The sequence below is a fragment of the Anolis sagrei genome, chromosome 2 (assembly GCF_037176765.1).
Source record: "Anolis sagrei isolate rAnoSag1 chromosome 2, rAnoSag1.mat, whole genome shotgun sequence".
In the NCBI taxonomy this organism is placed as follows: Eukaryota; Metazoa; Chordata; class Lepidosauria; order Squamata; family Dactyloidae; genus Anolis; species Anolis sagrei.
The window spans coordinates 272,564,800-272,583,522 of NC_090022.1; the positions used below are offsets into that span (position 1 = coordinate 272,564,800).

Sequence of the window (18,723 nt, forward strand, 5' to 3'; positions counted from 1 at the left end):
TGTTTTTTTTGTCGTGTCAGGAGCAACCGCTCCTGTTGTGAGAGAATTGGCCGTCTGCAAGGATGTTGCCCAGGGGACGCCCAGATGATTTCTGATGTTTTCTCATCCTTGTGGGAGGCTTCTCTCTTGTCCCCGCATGAGGAGCTGGAGAGAGTGGAGGGATTTTTATGTTTTCTGTTTAACGAAAATTGAGTGGCAAGTTTTGTGGTCTGTTTGCTTTTTGTCGAAATAATATTCAAGTTTAGATGTATACATTTCTTATTGCCTGTCAAGTTCATGTTGAGATATGTTTTCTCCGAAGTCCTCTTTGTAGATGAAGCTTTTTAAAAGGTGCTTCTAATTAGTCTGTCAGATTACAAAGGCAGCAAAGAAGATGCAGCAATGAGCTGTATTTGCAAAACAAACCTGTGTTTGCATATGCATCTTTTTTTGATGTGTTGTTTTGATTTGAATTTACCATAAGTGGTAGTGTTGGACGCAATTTACAGAAGAAACAGTGACCAAGTTTTTCCATATTCCTTTGCATTATTTCCTCTTTTCTTTCTTTGACACACTAATCATAATGTTTCACAGAACACAGTTGTCTGTCTCTGGATAGGAACATTGACTGGAGAGGAACACAAAAATCTGGCTTGCTTATGAGCAAGAAACAAATATAGAAGGCCTATTAGAGTTGCTTTAAAATTATTTCTAAGAATGCATTTTGTGAACTGTCAATTTAGTACAGTTGTGTGGGCAGAGATAAATCTTGAAAAGTTGTCGTGCCTTTCTTTTTGATCTCAAAGCTTCAAAACATAATGTTGAATCAGCATGCATGGGGAAGGAAGCCGAAATGGTCCACCTATCTGCATGTCTCTTTTATGCTCTTGCTTATTGCTTTGGATGGAAAATGCTTGGGGTTAAAACTTTTTGAAACACCCTGTGTAACGTAATTATCTTATTCTTTTTGCTAGCTGGCTTGCCTTTTGCAATTCTGACTGCAAGGCATATTCCCTTCAAACGAGGAGTGTTCTGTAATGATGAATCCATCCAGTACCCTTACAGAGAGGACACCATTTCATATCAGTTGTTAGCGGGGATTATTGTTCCATTCGATATAATCGTTGTAAGTGTACACCTAATTTTTTTCCATTATCTTGCACTTGAGAAGTTGTCATGCCTTGTTTTGCAATCGGGTATACATGATGTCAAAGGAGAGTCCACAGTCTTTGAAGAAGGCAGCTCTTCAGGAGTTCCTTCAGGAGTAAGCATTTGGTTTATTTATGAACAAAGATGAACTGCTTTATGTTGAGCAGAATTTACATACATCTTAGAACCTTTGTAATGCATTTATTATTAACTTAATTGTTAAAAGTCCTTTTTATTTTAATTTTGTACATGCATTGCTTGCTTCATTCTAAAATCTCAGCAGCTAACCCTTTTCCCCTGAAAAGAAAAAAACCCACTTGCAGAATATCTAGTTTGATTGGTATCTAAAGGAAGTCACGCAAAATCTGAATCTACTGTCTGCTTTTAACTGAAAACTCAACCAAAATGGAAAGGTCATGCAGTGCTTTCAAGGAAAATATTTTCAGTTTTAGGTTATTCAGGAAAGAAATGGAGACACATACTAAATAAACTTTATTATCATTTTGCCTTGAGGATATGAACAAATGAGAGTCTTATTGGGTCGTTATCTTGTTGGAAATGTCTGTGGCCTTTTGCCCAATACCAACCTAGACATAAAGATGAATCCAATGTTGTGATCAAGGGAGATTTCCAGTTTTCTTAAACTGACTGTGTTCTGACTTACACATTCACTCACACACACAGACCCTAGTAATGAAGCCTAAGCACAGAGAGTAGGGCTTACTTTGTACAGTATATCAGGAAGAAAGGTAAACAATATAATCAGTAGAAGAGGCAAAGCAGAAATTTTCCATCTGGTCTGATTAAAAAACAGCAGTTTTTTTTTTACTCTCAGTTGTCATTTAATGCCTGATAATTCCATCTAATTATGTTAACTGTTTCTAGGCCAGTTGGTGGTGGTGGTGGTGGTAGTAGTAGTAGTAGAACTTTTTCACTCTGTTCATGTTAAATAAAATATTCTTCTCACTCCAGCCTTTGTATTTACTCAAACAAAAGGAAATAATTTTAGGATTCTAATAGTAATTAAAAGCTGTAGATAATATCCTTTGGTATTTGGACAAAGCATTTGTGCACAGGGTTATCAAGTCTGTGAGGTAGGTGGGATCTCTTGCAGAAATATGGATAGTTCAAGTAAGTGTGTTTAGGTGCGGTTTTCTGTCTGATGCTCATAGAATAATAAATGTTATGGCTCAAAAAAGTATGATTCATGAACAACTGTATTGTGCACTAGAGATAAGGACATATCAAATTCATATAAAATCATGGAATCTTAGAGTTGGAAGGGACCACAAGGACCATGTGGTCCTATCCCTGCCATGCAGAAATATGCAACTATAGACTCCTGGAAGATTATCACCCAGCTATTCTTTAAAGATCTCAATTGAAGGAGAACCCACCACCATCTGAGGCAGTGCATTCCACTGTAAAGTGACTTGTACTGACAGAAGGCTCTTGCTAATGTTTAAGTGAAATCTTCTTTTTGTCATTTCAGGCCATTTGGAGCAACAGAATAATAATAATGATGATGATGATGATGATAATAATAATAATAATAATAATAATAATAATAATCTTTATTTATACCCCACCACCATCTCCCCAAAGTTAGCTCCGTCTTCTATATGGGTATCCCTTTAGAAGATGCCATTCAGTGGTGGCTATCATAGCACCACTTAAGCCTCTCGTCTTTAAACATATCCAGGTGCTTAAGCCATTCCTCATAGGGTTTGGTCGTTTTGCTCTTGTAGTCACTTTCCTCAACACATTTCAGCTTGTAATTATCCTTTATGAGCTGTAGTGCTTAAAACAGGACGTTCCAAGTGATGTTACATCTTATTCACCTGAAGGATCATTATATTACTCTGAACACATGATCTTACTTCATTTAGATGGAAGGTCAAAAGTAGATTGAAGGGATTTTCAGGTGAAATTAGGAAAGAATGCTGCCTGAAATCTTTAGAGCAGAGTTTTCCAAACTGTAATTTGCGACATGTTAGTGTGTCGGCTGCAATGTGTGTATTGCATGCATCTACAAGTTTTAATTACTATGTAATAAGAAGCCCCCGAGGGCCCTTCCACACAGCCCTATATCCCAGAATATCAAGGCAGAAAATCCCAAAATATCTACTTTGAACTGGGTTATCTGAATCCACACTCAGATAATGTGGGATTTTCTGCCTTGATATTCTGGGATATAGGGCTGTGTGGAAGAACCCAGAGTGTCAAGTCTTTCTGTGAACAGGCCATTTTCCCGATTAAGTTGCACCATTATTTAAATCAAGGAAGGGTAGAAGTATAGGGTTAGCACTTAAAATAGAGCTAACCCTGTATGCCTTTACTTGAGGCAAATAGCTTTAGGGAGTGTGAAATTTTGTTGCTTACCATTGCATTAATAAGTGAATTCTTGTTATTGTTTTTTGTATTACAAAGAACCCCAGGATCCCTATACCACCCTGAAATCACATGACCTTGCCTAATTTCTAAAGTTAAACTAGATTGGGCCTAGTTCCTGGGTAAGAGGCTACTTATATGTCATACATGATTGCTGTAAGCCCAAATATTTCTGATAGTTTCCTCAGCTTACTGGAAAATTGATTGTGCCATAGATAACTGTTATAATTTGTTCAGATATACATTGTACTGAAATATATCATCAGTGTTACATTGTTTAAAAAAAATGAAAGGATGCTTGAAACAAATTACTAGCTCCTTACCATAAATGAGAAGATGAACAGGTTCAGCATTCTTCTGATTTCCAGTTCACCCTGCTCTTGAGGTGAAGTAAAAATAACTTTTCTGTAGTGTTGTTTTGTTCCTGGAAGTCATTTCCAGTTTAGCTATTTTTAATGCTGCCTATTATAAAAGCAGTTCCAAGTATTTTTCAGCTCAGGATGTTCTTCAAGGCTATAACAATATTAACCAAAAACTCACTTTGTGCTAAGTATTTAAAGAAAAGAGCCTGAGGGCCCTCTAATATAAAATAAAATAAAGCAGTTTCTGAAACTGAATTTTAGAAAGCCAGTTGCTGAATAATACATTCTAACCATATATTATTCTAACAAAAAGACACATTCTAATCAAGATTAAATATTTACTTATTTGTGGAGAAAGGTTTGGTTCTAAGTGTAGTAGAATAACTTAAAAAAATTAATAGTGTGTGACTGCTTAAAGTAGGGCTAGACATGGTCTGAAGCTCAGGCAGCTACAACACCCAGTTTTCAAAGACCATAGCTATGCTAATCTGGATAAGTATATGAAAGGATCTTATAGCATATTCAAGAGCAGTTGAGAGAAAGAAGTTGATAGCATGGCATAAATATCCATAGCTTTAAGTCTACATCATCAAATACTTTACCAAATCCAATTTTCAGCCATTCTGGAAAGGTACTGCATGCATCTTTCAAAGCTGAAAATGATATATAGTCACTCCTTTCTGGCTTTTTAGTTTTGGTGGGGTGCTTTGGGATAGAGGCTGAGAAAGCATTTTAGGGCATACTCTCCACAAGACATATAGTGTTGCACATAATACAATGTTATTATGACTGCTGCAATCTGGAAGTGACAAAGATGCAGTTCTAGAAGTCCGCATTATTTATTTATTTATTTACAGTATTTATACTCCTCCTTTCTCACCCCGAAGGGTATTCAAGAGCATCTTTACAGAATATACACATATGGCAAACATTCAATGCTGATTAAACACTGAACAACGCTGATTAAAGACTTAACAAACAGAGGTAAAGGCAGTTGTTCCCAAATTATTTCTGGCATCTTGGAGGCTGTGCTCAACTCCAGCCATGGGGGGCTTTCCTCCAATCAATCGATGTCCTTAAGGGTGCCTTAGTACGTCTCCACAAAAAGCAGCACCTATTTACTCGCATTTCTGCTTTCGACCTGCTTGGTGGGCAGGTGAGCTGGGGCTAATGGTGGGTGCTCACCCCAACCCAGGATTGAACTGCTGGGTTAACAGGATTTTTTTCTGCAGCACAGCAGTTCGGCCTGTTGTGTTAAGCCCAGCCCTTGAGACCCCATGGAGAGAAAGGTGAAGTATAAATACAAATAACTAATTAATTAATTAATTAAAAAAAACTCAACTGACTCTTGTGTGTTTAAGTTTCTACTGAGATCTGTTTGGGCTACATAGAGAATTAGATGCAAGTAAATAATGACACTAATATCTATGTCCAAGATGTTGTATATATTATGCGTAATTATGATTATTTCAATGTTCATTCCTTGCCTGAATTCCTGAACTGATAATCTTTCAGTATATAGAAAGATGAAAACATATTCCTGTTGGTTGCTTTTTCCAGTCATCATACTTCAGAAAGTTTGCTGTATATTTCAGGCATTCTAAAAGAAGAGATGGAACTTCTAGGGCTAATGAAGCGAGTTATGAATAGCTGCAGATTATTCTTGAATTCTGTTCTTGTTGTGATATCCCCTGAAGATGCTGAGCAACCTGCACAGTAGGATAAAATTTAGGGACACCACAGCTTCTGTTTTGCAGACGTGAGTAAGCATCCTTCACCGCTGATTGGCTCCAGTTTTCTAGGTGTGGCTGAAACCAGATGAACATCTTTAACCACCTTTGTCAACATTAGTTTGTTTTTTAGTCAAGCACCCATCATCATTTTTGAGAGTAAACAAACAATTCCAAACTGTTAAATTATTTTAGAAAATTCTTATCTTGGTAGTTAACAGAAGTGCTGATTCTGTAGGAAAAGTACCAATATGTATTTGTCTTTAGCAAATAAACATTGATAGGTGAGATTACTCTGTCTGGAGATAATCAGATTACTACTAAAGGACAGTTACACATTTGTCAGAAATATTAGCATGTCTGGGAAGGAGCGAATGCTCTTATAAGGTACCTTGGTACTGAAAGTATCTGTCAAAGAAGGTCATCCTCCTTGGAAGCACTGAGATTTATTTTAACATGCTAACTAGGTTGTGTTGAGGAGTTTCTCGGATTATGAAATAATAAACTACTTGTGATGCTAATAATTAGACACCTGCCCTGAAACTCAGAATGGGATAATGCAGCAACACCCATCTTAAATATAAGATCAAGCGATTTACCTGTTCTGTAAAATGTACTAAGGTCATTTTGTAAAGGGTATTATATGTTTCCTGGGAGAAGGCAGAACTCACGAGTGTGCAAAAATTATCTTGACACAAGTTTCTTAGGTCAGTGGTTCTCAAGGTGTTTTGGCCTACAACTCCCAGAAATCCCAGCCAGTTTACCAGCTGTTAGGAATCATAGAATCATAGAATCAAAGAGTTGGAAGAGACATCATGGGCCATCCAGTCCAACCCCCTGCCAAGAAGCAGGAATATTGCATTCAAATCACCCCTGACAAATGGCCATCCAGCCTCTGCTTAAAAGGATTTCTGGGAGTTGAAGGCCAAAACATCTGGGGACCCACAGGTTGAGAACCACTGTCCTAGGGCATTTCTTAAACCCCAAAGCATTTGTCTAGATCAGGGTTTCCTCAAACTGTGCTCCTCCAAATGTTTTGGACTTCATTTCCCACAATTCCTAACATTTGGTAAACTGGCTGGGATTTCTGGGAGCTGAAGTCCAAAACACCTGGAGGAACACAGTCTGAGGAACACAGGTCTAGATACAAATGAACCAGCATGTGCTTTGGGCCTGGTAATGGCATATGCAGTTAATATATTTATAATAGCAACAGAGATTGTCTTGTGTGCAGTTCTTGCAGAATAAATAAATGCAGTATATAGAAAGATAAACATTCCAATCTTGTTTTAAGTGGGTATGTAAAAAAAACCCTGGGCTCTTTATTGTGACTCTGAAAGATCCAGGGACTGATTATTAATTTTGGGTGGGAACTGCTGTCTTGTTGCACCCCCACATGCTTTTGACAGTGTTGTTTCAACTAGTTCCAGGTGTGAGATCTAGGGTAATTAATTCGTTCCGACAGTGCCGGTGGATAATCCTGGCAAAACAGGGTGCCTTGGTATTTGTTAACCAAGCAAGTAACATACATGCCCCTCCATATGATTTTTTGCTTATTATATCATGTTAGCATCCCTATATGTCACTTGATTATTATGAATGATGGCTGTAAGTATAGGAATATGTACCATGGAACATGGACTTTGCAGGGTGGCTTACATCACAAGAGGCACAAATGGAAATTACTTCTGTCTATGTACCATATATACTCGAGTATGAGCCAAACCGAATATAAGTCGAGGCACCTAATGTTACCACAAAAAAACTGACTCGAGTATAAGCCAAGGATGGGAAATGCAGCAGCTACTAGTAAATTTCAAAATAAGCACATTTACATTGAAAAAGGTTAGAATAATGGTTTAATCAGAGTTGGACAGTCTCATCTTAAATCATGGAGGTGGCACAGTGGTTTCAACCCTTGTGCCAGCAGGACTGAAGACCAACAGGGTAAAGGTTCAAATTCGGGGAGAGCATGGATGACCTCCCTCTGTCAGCTCCAGCTCCCCATGCGAGGACATGAGAGAAACCTCCCAGAAGGATGGAAAAACATCAAAACACCTGGGCGCCCCCTGGGCAATGTCCTTGCAGACGGCCAATTCTCTCACACCAGAAGCGACTTACAGTTTCTCAAGTCTCTCCTGACACGAAAAAATCTTAAATTACAGTTTCATGTATATTTTTCAAAAACCTTTACCTACTGATCCCTCAATTAATGTAATTTTATTGGTATCTATTTTTACGTATCCTTCCAATAATAATAGAGTAAAGTAATACATGTAATAAAAATAAAAATAGTGTAAAACAATACATGTAATAATAATAAATAGATTAAAATAATATAAATGTAATAATAACAATAGATAGATTAAAATAACTGTACTAAATATAATAATAATAATAACAGAGTAAAATAATAAATAACCTTGACTCGAGTATAAGCCGAGGTGGGCTTTATCAGCCTAAAAAAAGGGCTGAAAAACTTGGCTTATACTCGAATATGTGCAGTATGTTGGGTTTCCAGTTCTACTATTTGTATTGCAGCCATATCTCCAACCATGAGACAAATCCTTAGTCCTGTGTAACTCACCTGCAAAACACTAATAACATACCTTGTGTGAATATTGTAACTCTTGTTCTGAATCCATAGACTCAGGTCCCTTCCAGACAGGCCCTATATCCCAGGTTCTGATCCCAGGTTTTCTGCTTTAAACTAGATTATATGGATCCATGCTGTCAGATAATCTGGGGTAAACAGAAAACCTGGCATCAGATGCTGGGAGTGCCCTCAAAAGGAAAAATCTGTGCTTGCTACATTTTAAATCACTTTGATGATGATCTTCCCCTTTCCCAAGTAAGTGCTGTTACTTTAAATTGCACTGTTATAGACTTTGGCCAGAGTATCGGAAAAACAGGGAAAAAACTCCTTCTAAATTCTGGTATGCACTCTTGGGATCCTGATCTCTTTCTCATGGTCTAGCAACTGTTCAGAATAGTTACTGATTAGATTCTTAGCTTTAGAATAATATTTATCTTTGTGGGTTATGGTGGGAAACCACAACAAATAACACTTCACATCACCCAGTCTTTACTATGAAGTAATGATTATCAGTGCTCTACAATTGACTTGCTTTATTGTGAAAAAGCACACACAAAATAAAACAAAAACATTTCAAAAAGTTATACAAGTGTACTTCCCCATAGTTCCAGATCCCCACCTTCCCCATAGTTCTGTTGTTTTTTTGGCAAACCTTTCCATCCTGAAGGAAGCCTGCTCTTTTACATGATTAAATTTTGCTGAATGTGGGAGTTGGCTTTTAACATCGATGGCATGTGTGTTCTTGTCTTGCCATTTGACTTGGTTCCTGAATTTCCAGAATGATCACGTTTTTGGCAGAGACACCATTTCTTCTGAGCAGAAGGTCAAGAATGAGTAGAAAGTTGATGAAGAATGAAGTGTGCTAAGTGCTGAGGGTGATGCTACTGAGCTTTTGATAAAGAGTGTGGGAAAGGTTTTTTTTTCCGTCTCCAGGAAGGAAAGGTGAAGATTTCCTAATACTTATGTTGTGAGTTCATTAAACCATCACCTTTTAATCAAGTGGAGAAAGAACAGAAGTTCCTGTTTACTTCAGTGATTTTAGCTGGGTCATTAGAACCAGATACTGCGACTCCTTCTACACTGCCATATATATTCCAGATTATCTGCTTTGAACTGGATTATATGGCAGCGTAAACTCATATAATCCACTTCAAAGCAGGTCATTTGAATTATCTGTTTTGATAATCTGGATTATATGGCAATGTAGTAGGGGTCTGAGATGGTTTCTAGAAATTATTTTCTCTTTATAGAGCCTTAATTAACTTTTTCATCTAGACAATTGAAAACCCACTTTACAAATGTGTGTAGTTCTGATATAATTCTTTTATTCCAGTGGTATAAGTGTTTCCATTTAATTTGTGTATTTCTGTTTTTTTTATTCTAGATGATCCTAGGAGAGGCCCTTTCAGTGTATTACAACCGTTTGCACTCCAATTCATTTGTGCGAAACAACTATATCGCTGCTATATACAAAGCCATTGGGACATTCATTTTTGGCGCAGCAGTCAGCCAGTCTCTGACAGACATTGCCAAATATTCTATAGGCAGACTGAGACCTCATTTTCTGGACATATGTAAACCAGATTGGTCACAAATCAACTGCAGTGCAGGTTACATCGAAAACTTCAAATGCCTTGGAGACAAAACAAAGGTTAATGAGGGAAGGTGAGTGTGGTAACCTTTTTTATATGTACATATATTGAGATTGCCTGATGAAATTGTGAATTTACATACTTTATAAGTGGAGTTTTGATCCCAGTGGAGTTGGCTTTGTAATGATAATGGATTTTAAGTTCACCTCAACCAAAAGTCAGATTTATCTTGCTTGAGCACATATAATGTATTGGATATATTGCCGAAATCGTGTGTCTATTAACAACACCAGTAGTAATAATAAATAATAATGCTTTCCAGAATTTAGTGTGCACATTGAGTAAAGTATAAATTGCTTTAATTGCTGTCAATTCATTTGTTAGATTCCATTTATGAAGCACTCAGCTGTGCAAAAGTAGGAAACAAATCAAATAGGCTTGCATTATCTTATTGATCAAGATAAATTCCCTTTGCTGAATGGGTATCATCAAGAGCAGATGCCACAAGTAGGACTAATAAGATAATTAATTTGCTGCTGATGCTTAAGTCACTTCTTCATGCGGAGTCATTCCTTCTGTTTCCATTGTTCACTTTGTGAGTACTGTTCCTACTATAGCCAAAGTGGCACTGTCCATATGCAAGAAGGGATTTCTTAAGGGTTTCAGAAGTTAAGAAATTGTAATGGAATCAGCCCATTAGGGAGGAATCTCCAAAGCTTATGAGAAGACAGGTCATGTTAATAGATAGACTTGTAAGCATCATGGATCCAAATTATGGACACCAAAACCCACCACTTGTCTATAACCCTGTTCATACATCTATGATAACCCTTTGAGGTTTTTTAGGCCAGCAGAATTCGCCAATACTCCATCCACCGCAAGGCAATGTGTCAAAACACTTTTTTAAGCCTAGAGGAATTTCACAATGTGTGAGATGGGACAAAAATTTGGTGATCAAAGATAAAAGGGTGATGCGCTCAAACAGGTTCATTGAACATAGTTACTGAAGCCAAAAGGGTGAAAGTAATTTTAACGGCTTGGGTCCAAAGAAATGTAGGACTGGCTCTGAATGCCCAAGGAAGTTTGAATTTCTATTTTTTAGACAATAGTCATTTCCACTATAGAGTATCTCTTCTGAAATCTAAAGGCTTTTCTGAAAGTTTGGGACACAGTACAGGAAGGGATTGCCATGCAAAGAGAAAAAGATAAATTACTTGTGGATACGTCCCGATGCTTACACTTCAAAGTAGCTCTTTAGGAATGGTCATTGTGTTTGTGGGGTCAGCCTTGGTGCTGCAGATGATCTTGAAATAAGTTTCAGAGACTCCCGCTACTCAACCCAGGCCTGAAAATAGCTGAGAGCCAAATGTGTAATATTTTATTTTATCTTGGAACTCCAGATATTATAGTTTTCACTACTTAAAAGTTTTTTTCTGTGTTCAGTACTGCATCTGCAGCCAAGTTAGAATAGTTAGAAACTTACTGTTTAAAGTAATAGTTTCTAAAAGAATATGATACTGCATAGTATGGCTGAAAGAAATAGGTAAAGAGGAAGAACACATTGCAAGTGGATTGACTCATTTAAAGAAACCATCGCCTTGCATTTACGATGACCAGGACATTTGAAGGTCTCTCCTACTTAGGGTTGCCATACATTGATGCTGAGATGAGGGCACAAGGCACAAGGCCAGCTTTAGAAATCAGGCAGCTGATAATGGAAATTTGATTTTATGTAATGCAGTAGGAGTCCATTTGCTGATGTACAGAATTTGTATTAATATGGCTTCCATCTGAAAACATAATTGGCTTGAAAGCATCAGTAATATTACTAATGTGGCACTTAGTTACACGATACAGCAGACTCTCAGTTAACCGGAACTCAAGCAACCAGAACTGTGAAATAACTGGCAACAAAATCAAGGGTATCATATTTTAAATAAAAAATAAATGTTGAAATATTAAATATTTTAGCAGAAATGGAAGTTTAAGACAAGTCTGTCTTTATTTGTTTTTAATTAGTGTATTTCAATCATCACCGGCAATCACTTGTGTCCAAGTATGATTGCCTTTCAAGTGCAAGGTCTTGGCGGTGGGTCTGTTGGTGACTATAGAGACCTATTCTTGACCTGCATGTACTTCCGCAGTGAGGACATCGATTTCCAAGTGGATTTCCCAGTCAGGGTTGGCTTGATGCACCTTCCTTTCAACCTCCGTTCGTGCCTCTTTGAATTCCACAGCACTGTTGGTCACAGCTGACCTCCAGTTAGAATGCTTAAGGGCCAGTTCTTGGTGCCCGTTTTTAAGGCTGGCTTTAAGCCCATATTTAAATCTCTTTTCCTGTCCATCAACATTCCATTTTCCATTCTTGAGTTGGGAGTATAGTAACTGCTTTGGGAGATGGTGATCAGGCATTTGGACAATGTGGCCAATCGCGTGAAGTTTATGACAAAAGATCATTGCTTCAATGCTGGTGGTCTTTGCTTCTTCCAGCACGCTGACATTTGTCCGCCTGTCTTCCCAAAAGATTTGCAGGATTTTTCTGAGGCAGGGCCGATGGAATTGTTCCAGAGGTTGAGTGTGGCATCTGTAAATGGTCCACATTTTGCAGGTGTATAACAGGGTTGTGAGGACAATCACTTTCTAAACAAGTATCTTGATATTCCTATGAATGTCCATTGGGACATTTTTTCGAATGAAGCAGAGAGTGTTTGAGGAACACTGAACTCTGCAAGTGCAGCATTTTTGGGTGGGTAGCTTCCCATCAACAAGGTGCAATATCATAGCAATGAAGATGGAGAATAAAGTTGGGGCATTAACACATCCCATGCAATAACTGTTATAACACATATAACACATGCAATAACCGTTGGTTTCAATTCTATCAGAGGAATTGGAGGTTTTATTTAGGCTTTTTGCTTGAGATGTATTTTGTAACTTTATGATCACACTGAGTGGCCAGAATATTTTGAAGATTGAATTTTTTGTATCTCAATCATGTCTGAACCTTGGTGTCAAATTTCATTTTGCTTGAATCATTGCTCTGTTTTAAAATATATACTAACGTGAGCTGTTGTACTACAATTACCATTCAACTTTACTAAAAGAGTGAATCCCACAATAACTATGGATGTCTAATTTTAAAATGCCTTTGTTTGGTCTGTGGAAGGACACTGGGTATTTTTAAGTGAACAGAACAAAAACAGTAGCCAGGGAGCAAAATAGAAGTGAACACAAAATCTTTTTTCAACCCCCTTTTTCTTTTATGAGTGAGTGTCTTACAGAACAAGGTTGGCTTTTTTTGTGTGCACACATATTCTTGAATACTAAGTGTATTTTAATAAACATATTCAATCACAAAATAAGTGCTGAAGCTCAAAATTCCCAAATCTTTTATTCACCAATATTATTTTCAAATAAGGTGAAACAGAACTCATCCCAGTTATTGTTTATTGATATTTTTTGAAATGCAATTCCCATCATCCCTTGCTGTTAGCCAAAGGTGATGGAAGTTGCAGTCCCATCTGATTAGCAAAGAGGTCGATTCTGGGACTTGTAGTATGCAAATACTGAGCTCTGCCTCTGAAGTATCAACCTTTCCACAATTCCATTGCTGATATGATTTAAATATTGATTTGGTCCACTTCTGCAATGACCAAAAGTGTCATAAATATTGACACTAGTTAGTTTATCCATCCAAGGGCTGCTAACTTTGAGGGACTGAAGGAAGCCTTTGTTAAAATAAAACAAGACAATTACATGATTGTTTCAAAAACCCTTAATGCCATAAAAGGTTGGGTTGGTGATTATGGCGTATCAAATATTTTGGTGCTACTACTAACAGAATTCATCTCCATTGGTTTTGTTAGGACAGCTTAGCTGGAAGGTTTTACGGGGGTGGGGGTGTGGTAGGGATGTGCTGTGTTTCTATTTTAAACAGAGGGTGGGTGGCTATCTGTCGGGGGGTGCTTTGTACTTTTTCTACATGGCAGGGGGTTGGAATCAATGGCCCGTGTGGTCCCTTCCAACCCTATGATTCTGGAATAATAATAATAATAATAATAATAATAATAATAATAATAATTGCAACAAGAACAACACTTTATTTATATTTCGTCCTTCTCCCCATATTGCTTTATTTTTCAAAGAAGATGTTCCTCTCCCTAGCAAGGCATCTTTATGGAATGGTTTCTAATATAATGCTATCCAGTGGGATTTGTTTCTTGAAACAGATTCCTGTCTCCCTAAAATCTGCAGAGGTTTGAGAGGCCCTCCACATTAAATTTGGGCATGTAGGAGGTGCATGCAAGCAGAAAAGGAAAGTGCTTTCTTGGACAAACACCCATTTGTGTAGTGTGAAATGACATCCATTCAAATTAAGCATTAGATGGTAAATCAACTAAATTTTTTTAAAGAATGTATTATTAAAAAGCCTCCTTATGTTACTTTTGACTTTTGGAGCAAAACAATACCATAGTCACATGTGACAGGTCTTTCTTTTCTTTGTTCCTGTGTAGAGAAATGTTAGGGGTGAAATATCCCTGACGGAAGAGAATGACAATTGAGATTTTAGCATAGGATGTTTATCTGTTTATAATGTAATTTTATGTTATTCCAGTATTATACAAAGTGTAGGGAAGTCTAACTACAGTTCAGTTTTCTATTTGTAGGTAGTCAGAGTGCTAAAATGGAAGTTGGAAGGAAGCTAAATGTAACTCCAGAATAAATGTCATATACATGTTAACATATTTTTAGTTTTAATGTAAGACTTGTATTGCCAGATGCACATTTTTATAGTGGAAAATGATATAGCACAGATCTTTTGTAGAAAGGTCAGGTATGTAGAGATGAGCATTCCAACACTCGCTGGTCTATTTTCTCAGCATGGTTAAGAATAACATTGAAGAAAAGCAGAGCAACAAATGTTGGCCTTGATCTTGTTTTTGTTTTTTTGTTTTTACTATGACAACTTTGGAAATTGGCATTTGTATAAGGCAGAGAGCTACAAGATTTTTGTACCATATTTTATAAATTTACCTTGTTGCAAGCAATGCCCCCTTTTAAAAAAAAGTAATCTGTAGATGGTTTTAGTAAGTAATTTCTTTAATCATCAAGGACTGTTGTTGACCATGTTGCCTATCTATGTACTTGGTATATAAAAGAAGGATACAGGCAGCCCCTAAGTTATAAATAAGACTGGTTCTGTAGGTTTCTTTTTAAGTTGAATTTGTATCTAAGTCAGAACAGGCACATTTTTAAGTGTAATTCTGCCTGCCTGCCTGCCTGCCTGCCTGCCTGCCTGCCTGCCTGCCTGCCTGCCTGCCTATCTATCTATCTATCTATCTATCTATCTATCTATCTATCTATCTATCTAAGCTTTGGCTAGTATAGGGAAGGGTTAACAGCCCTGTGATGTTTGTTTAGTGTCTGTGCCCCTTTTCAGAAGATTCCACCACACTTTCTGTCCATTTGATAAATGGATTTTGAAAAAATTGGCTTGTTGTGGAAACAAGGATTGATGGGAAAGCCCCATTTGAGACACCTTTTCCCCGTGGTAAATCTTTCAGGACTGAATTTCCCTTCCTTGGGGTCAATTTCTCTCATTTCCTGTTGTCTCATCTCCATTCTTCACTGCGAGTAATTTGTAAGTTGGATGTTTGTAAATTGGGTACTGCTTGTATATTGAAGCAGGGTATTATGGTCTAAGGATTAGGTTTTTTGAGAAGTCTAAATCTACTCCACAGTGGGGAAGATGTAGACTGCAGGACCGTTTTGTTGGCTTTGAAGACCCCAGGCTTGTCCCTAGATGGTAAAAAAAACTAAGAAAAAACACACATGTAACCAGAAAATGTGTTTTTGATTCCCTTTGCCTCTCTCACTGTTCCCTACTATGAACACTATGAGAATTGGATGTACAGTATTTGGGGCACTTCTGTGCAGCCTGCTGTGGGCTAATTACCTTGATCCCTCAATAGCTTCTGAATTCCTTCTATGCAAAATGGGAGAAAAGTGGAATGTGCACCAATTCTATATTGATACAGTAGCTATTACATCCTTCTAATGGGTTTAATTCAGGGCAGGATGGAAAAATTGCTTTAAAAATCATAAAACCGCACACACACAAAATGGCAGCCACTTCCCAGAAACATTAAGATTCATTAGCCAGGTTATGCTGGTGTCATTATCAACAGGAAGAGAATGAGTATATGTCACCCATGCATTGTAACGTATGACATAAAAACATAATAGTGATGTGTGTTGTTACAGAGTATTACATTATTTACTGGCCCCAATAGTAGTAGTAGTAGTAGTAGTAGTAATAAACAACTTTATTTGTATTCCGTCCTATCTCCCCAAGAGGAATCAGGGTGGATTCCAACATAACAATGGTAAACATTCAATGCCTGCATAAAACACACGATACTAACAGAAAATCCCAGAAAAATCCCACATAGAAAAGTAACATTAAAGCCTAACATTAAATCAAGACCTAACATCAGTAAATTATACCTGACATCAATAAATTTAACTACATGTAATCAGACAAAATTCTATAAAAGCAGAGATCTAAACAAGACATTCACATTAATGTACAACAGCCAGCAAGGGTTCACAAAATGGTGTGGGTTGGTTATGTAGTCAGATGAGGTCATTGGGCTGGTGTGGAGTTACTTACCTGGGCATTCCCTATTATTGGTGTGAAGTAGAATTGGAGGAGTGTGTTTGAAGTCCCAAGATGAGGTACCTGCTAGGTTGCTGGGCAGAGAAATTTTAGCACTCTGTCACAAAAATTGGAGGACAATCCATTTTTTAGAAATTGCTGCCTTAGCATATAGATTAACTTCCTTGTTTTCTGTCTCTGAAGTTCCTCCTTGTTTGCTCTAAATGTGTAAATCTTGATAGTGAGGAGAGATACTCCTTCCATGTGCTGCTAGTATCACACCCCCAGCTCCACTTCATTTTAGTTATTGGGCTTTTGCTGTACTGAGAAAGTGTTCCATTAGTGTATCTCGGGTGTTGTGCCACAGCATATGTGGTTTTTTGCTCATGTGGCATGGGTTCCGCTATTCTTGCATAGGTATGGACAACACATGGCTTTAAAGTTAAGCACCCGTCTAAGGTGATTTCTTGGTGTTGCAAACTGTACTGATTAAATTTGGTAGCAAATTTCTAAAACTTATCATTCCATCTTGAAATGATCATTTCTTATCACATGCACTCAGTTTGGGCAGTGTAACAAACTATTTGTCTACCTTTCGTGAAGACATCAAGAGAATATTGTCAGACATTTTTCAGCTTGCACTCAAAATGGCTGTATAGCTACACAAGTCCTTGGAGCTTGGTACCAGATGCTTTGGACAGACATCAGGTACCAGATGCTTTGGACGGACATCAGAGGATGGTCATGATTTTCATGTTCTGCTGTTGATTGTCCAGAAGCATCTGGTTTACTGTGATTGAAAACAGAATGATAGACTGGGAGGAGCTTGGTTTGATGCTACAAGCAATTGTCCTCATGATAGTTCACATGATTACATATGGCATATAGACAGACAACTGCAGATAGATTGGAAACTACATAAGTCCCTTTTCCCACCACTGCCAGACATCTTTATTTTTTTCATTGATAGTTTGGAAAAGGAAGGGCTGTTTTGGGCCCTAAAAAGATCTGAGGGAAATAACATTGCGTTGGGCACATCATGAGAAGAAAGGAAAGCTTAGAGAAGACAGTTATGCTGGGAAAAATGGAAGGATAAAGGAAGAGGGCCAAGATGGATGGATGGTATCCTTGAAGTGACTGGATTGACCTTGAAGGAGCTGGGGGTGTTGACGACTGACAGGGAGCTCTGGCATGGGCTGGTCCATGAAGTCACAAAGGGTCGGAAACGACTGAATGCATGAACAACAATGGGCAATTGCACTTGCTGCTAGGTTGTCCAGCCCAGGAACCCCAGTCCATTGGCCTGGTTTCAAGTTCATTGTTGGAACCCCAGTGAACAGTAGTTCTCATGAATAACTGAAGGGCATGAGTTAACTTTGCCTGTAGGTTTCATTTCTGCATTTGGTTTGATGCATTCATGTAATCAATACACCATTGATTTGGTGCACTTATAGCATATTTCATTCTGAGAGGTCCTCAATGCTAAGCTGATCTTTAAAAACCAAGTACAAATCTTAGAGCTTCTGTGGCTTCTATTTTTACAGTGATTTTTTTTCAGTGATGGGGAAATTGGAGGGCAATACAGTTCCCACCCTTGATCTAATATAACTTTGGATGTTTTATTTTGTGTGGTCTGTTTTATTCTGTTTGAAGACTGGATGTATTCATACCACTTCACTATAGAGGGTGTCCAATTTTAATTGCAAACATACACTGTAATGTTCTGCTCAGATAAGATGCTCCTGCTACACACTGTTAGCCATATTCCCCTAGCTGAGCTATGTGTTTCCTTGATTCAGATAAAGTCAAGAAAGCCGAGGATAAGGGAAAGGCCGCAAAGGGAAGAAACACTAAAATCATTTTTAAAAAGTACAAGTTCTTTATTTTGCTTTTTAAATATTGTGTACAACCTTGGATCTTGTGCTGGGAAACAGGTGGGGTATAAGCTAAATAAATAAATGCATACTCATACATCTAAATACATGCTGAATTAAGTCCATGGTAAGAATTTGCATATAATAATGTATGGATTGCTGCACTGATCCATCTAGTTCCATCCAAAGTAGTTCGGAGTTTGATGGGAGTCTTTTCCCAGCCTTCCATGGGGGTAAACAGAGTCTACTAAATACGAAGCATGTATTTCGCTAATAAACAACACCCTGTGTCCTAATTTATAGTTTGGAGTATACAATTAAATCTTCATATTAATGTCAACGGACACTTTCACAGGTATTTCAAAACACCACTAACCACTTGCCATCAAAAT

At 37.7% G+C, this 18,723-nt stretch overlaps 1 protein-coding gene across 2 annotated transcripts in view; it reads left to right on the top strand.

Annotated features, from left to right (window-relative positions):
• Window positions 1-18,723, top strand: part of PLPP1 (phospholipid phosphatase 1) — a 90,172-nt gene that overhangs the window by 33,873 nt on the left and 37,576 nt on the right. The window contains exons 2-3 of one of the 2 annotated variants that reach the window (XM_060761495.2): window positions 954-1,105; window positions 9,592-9,872. In XM_060761495.2, coding sequence (XP_060617478.1) covers window positions 954-1,105; window positions 9,592-9,872 — 433 coding nt within the window. The remainder of the gene's footprint in view (window positions 1-953; window positions 1,106-9,591; window positions 9,873-18,723) is intronic. The other variant, XM_060761494.2, reaches the window with a different exon arrangement.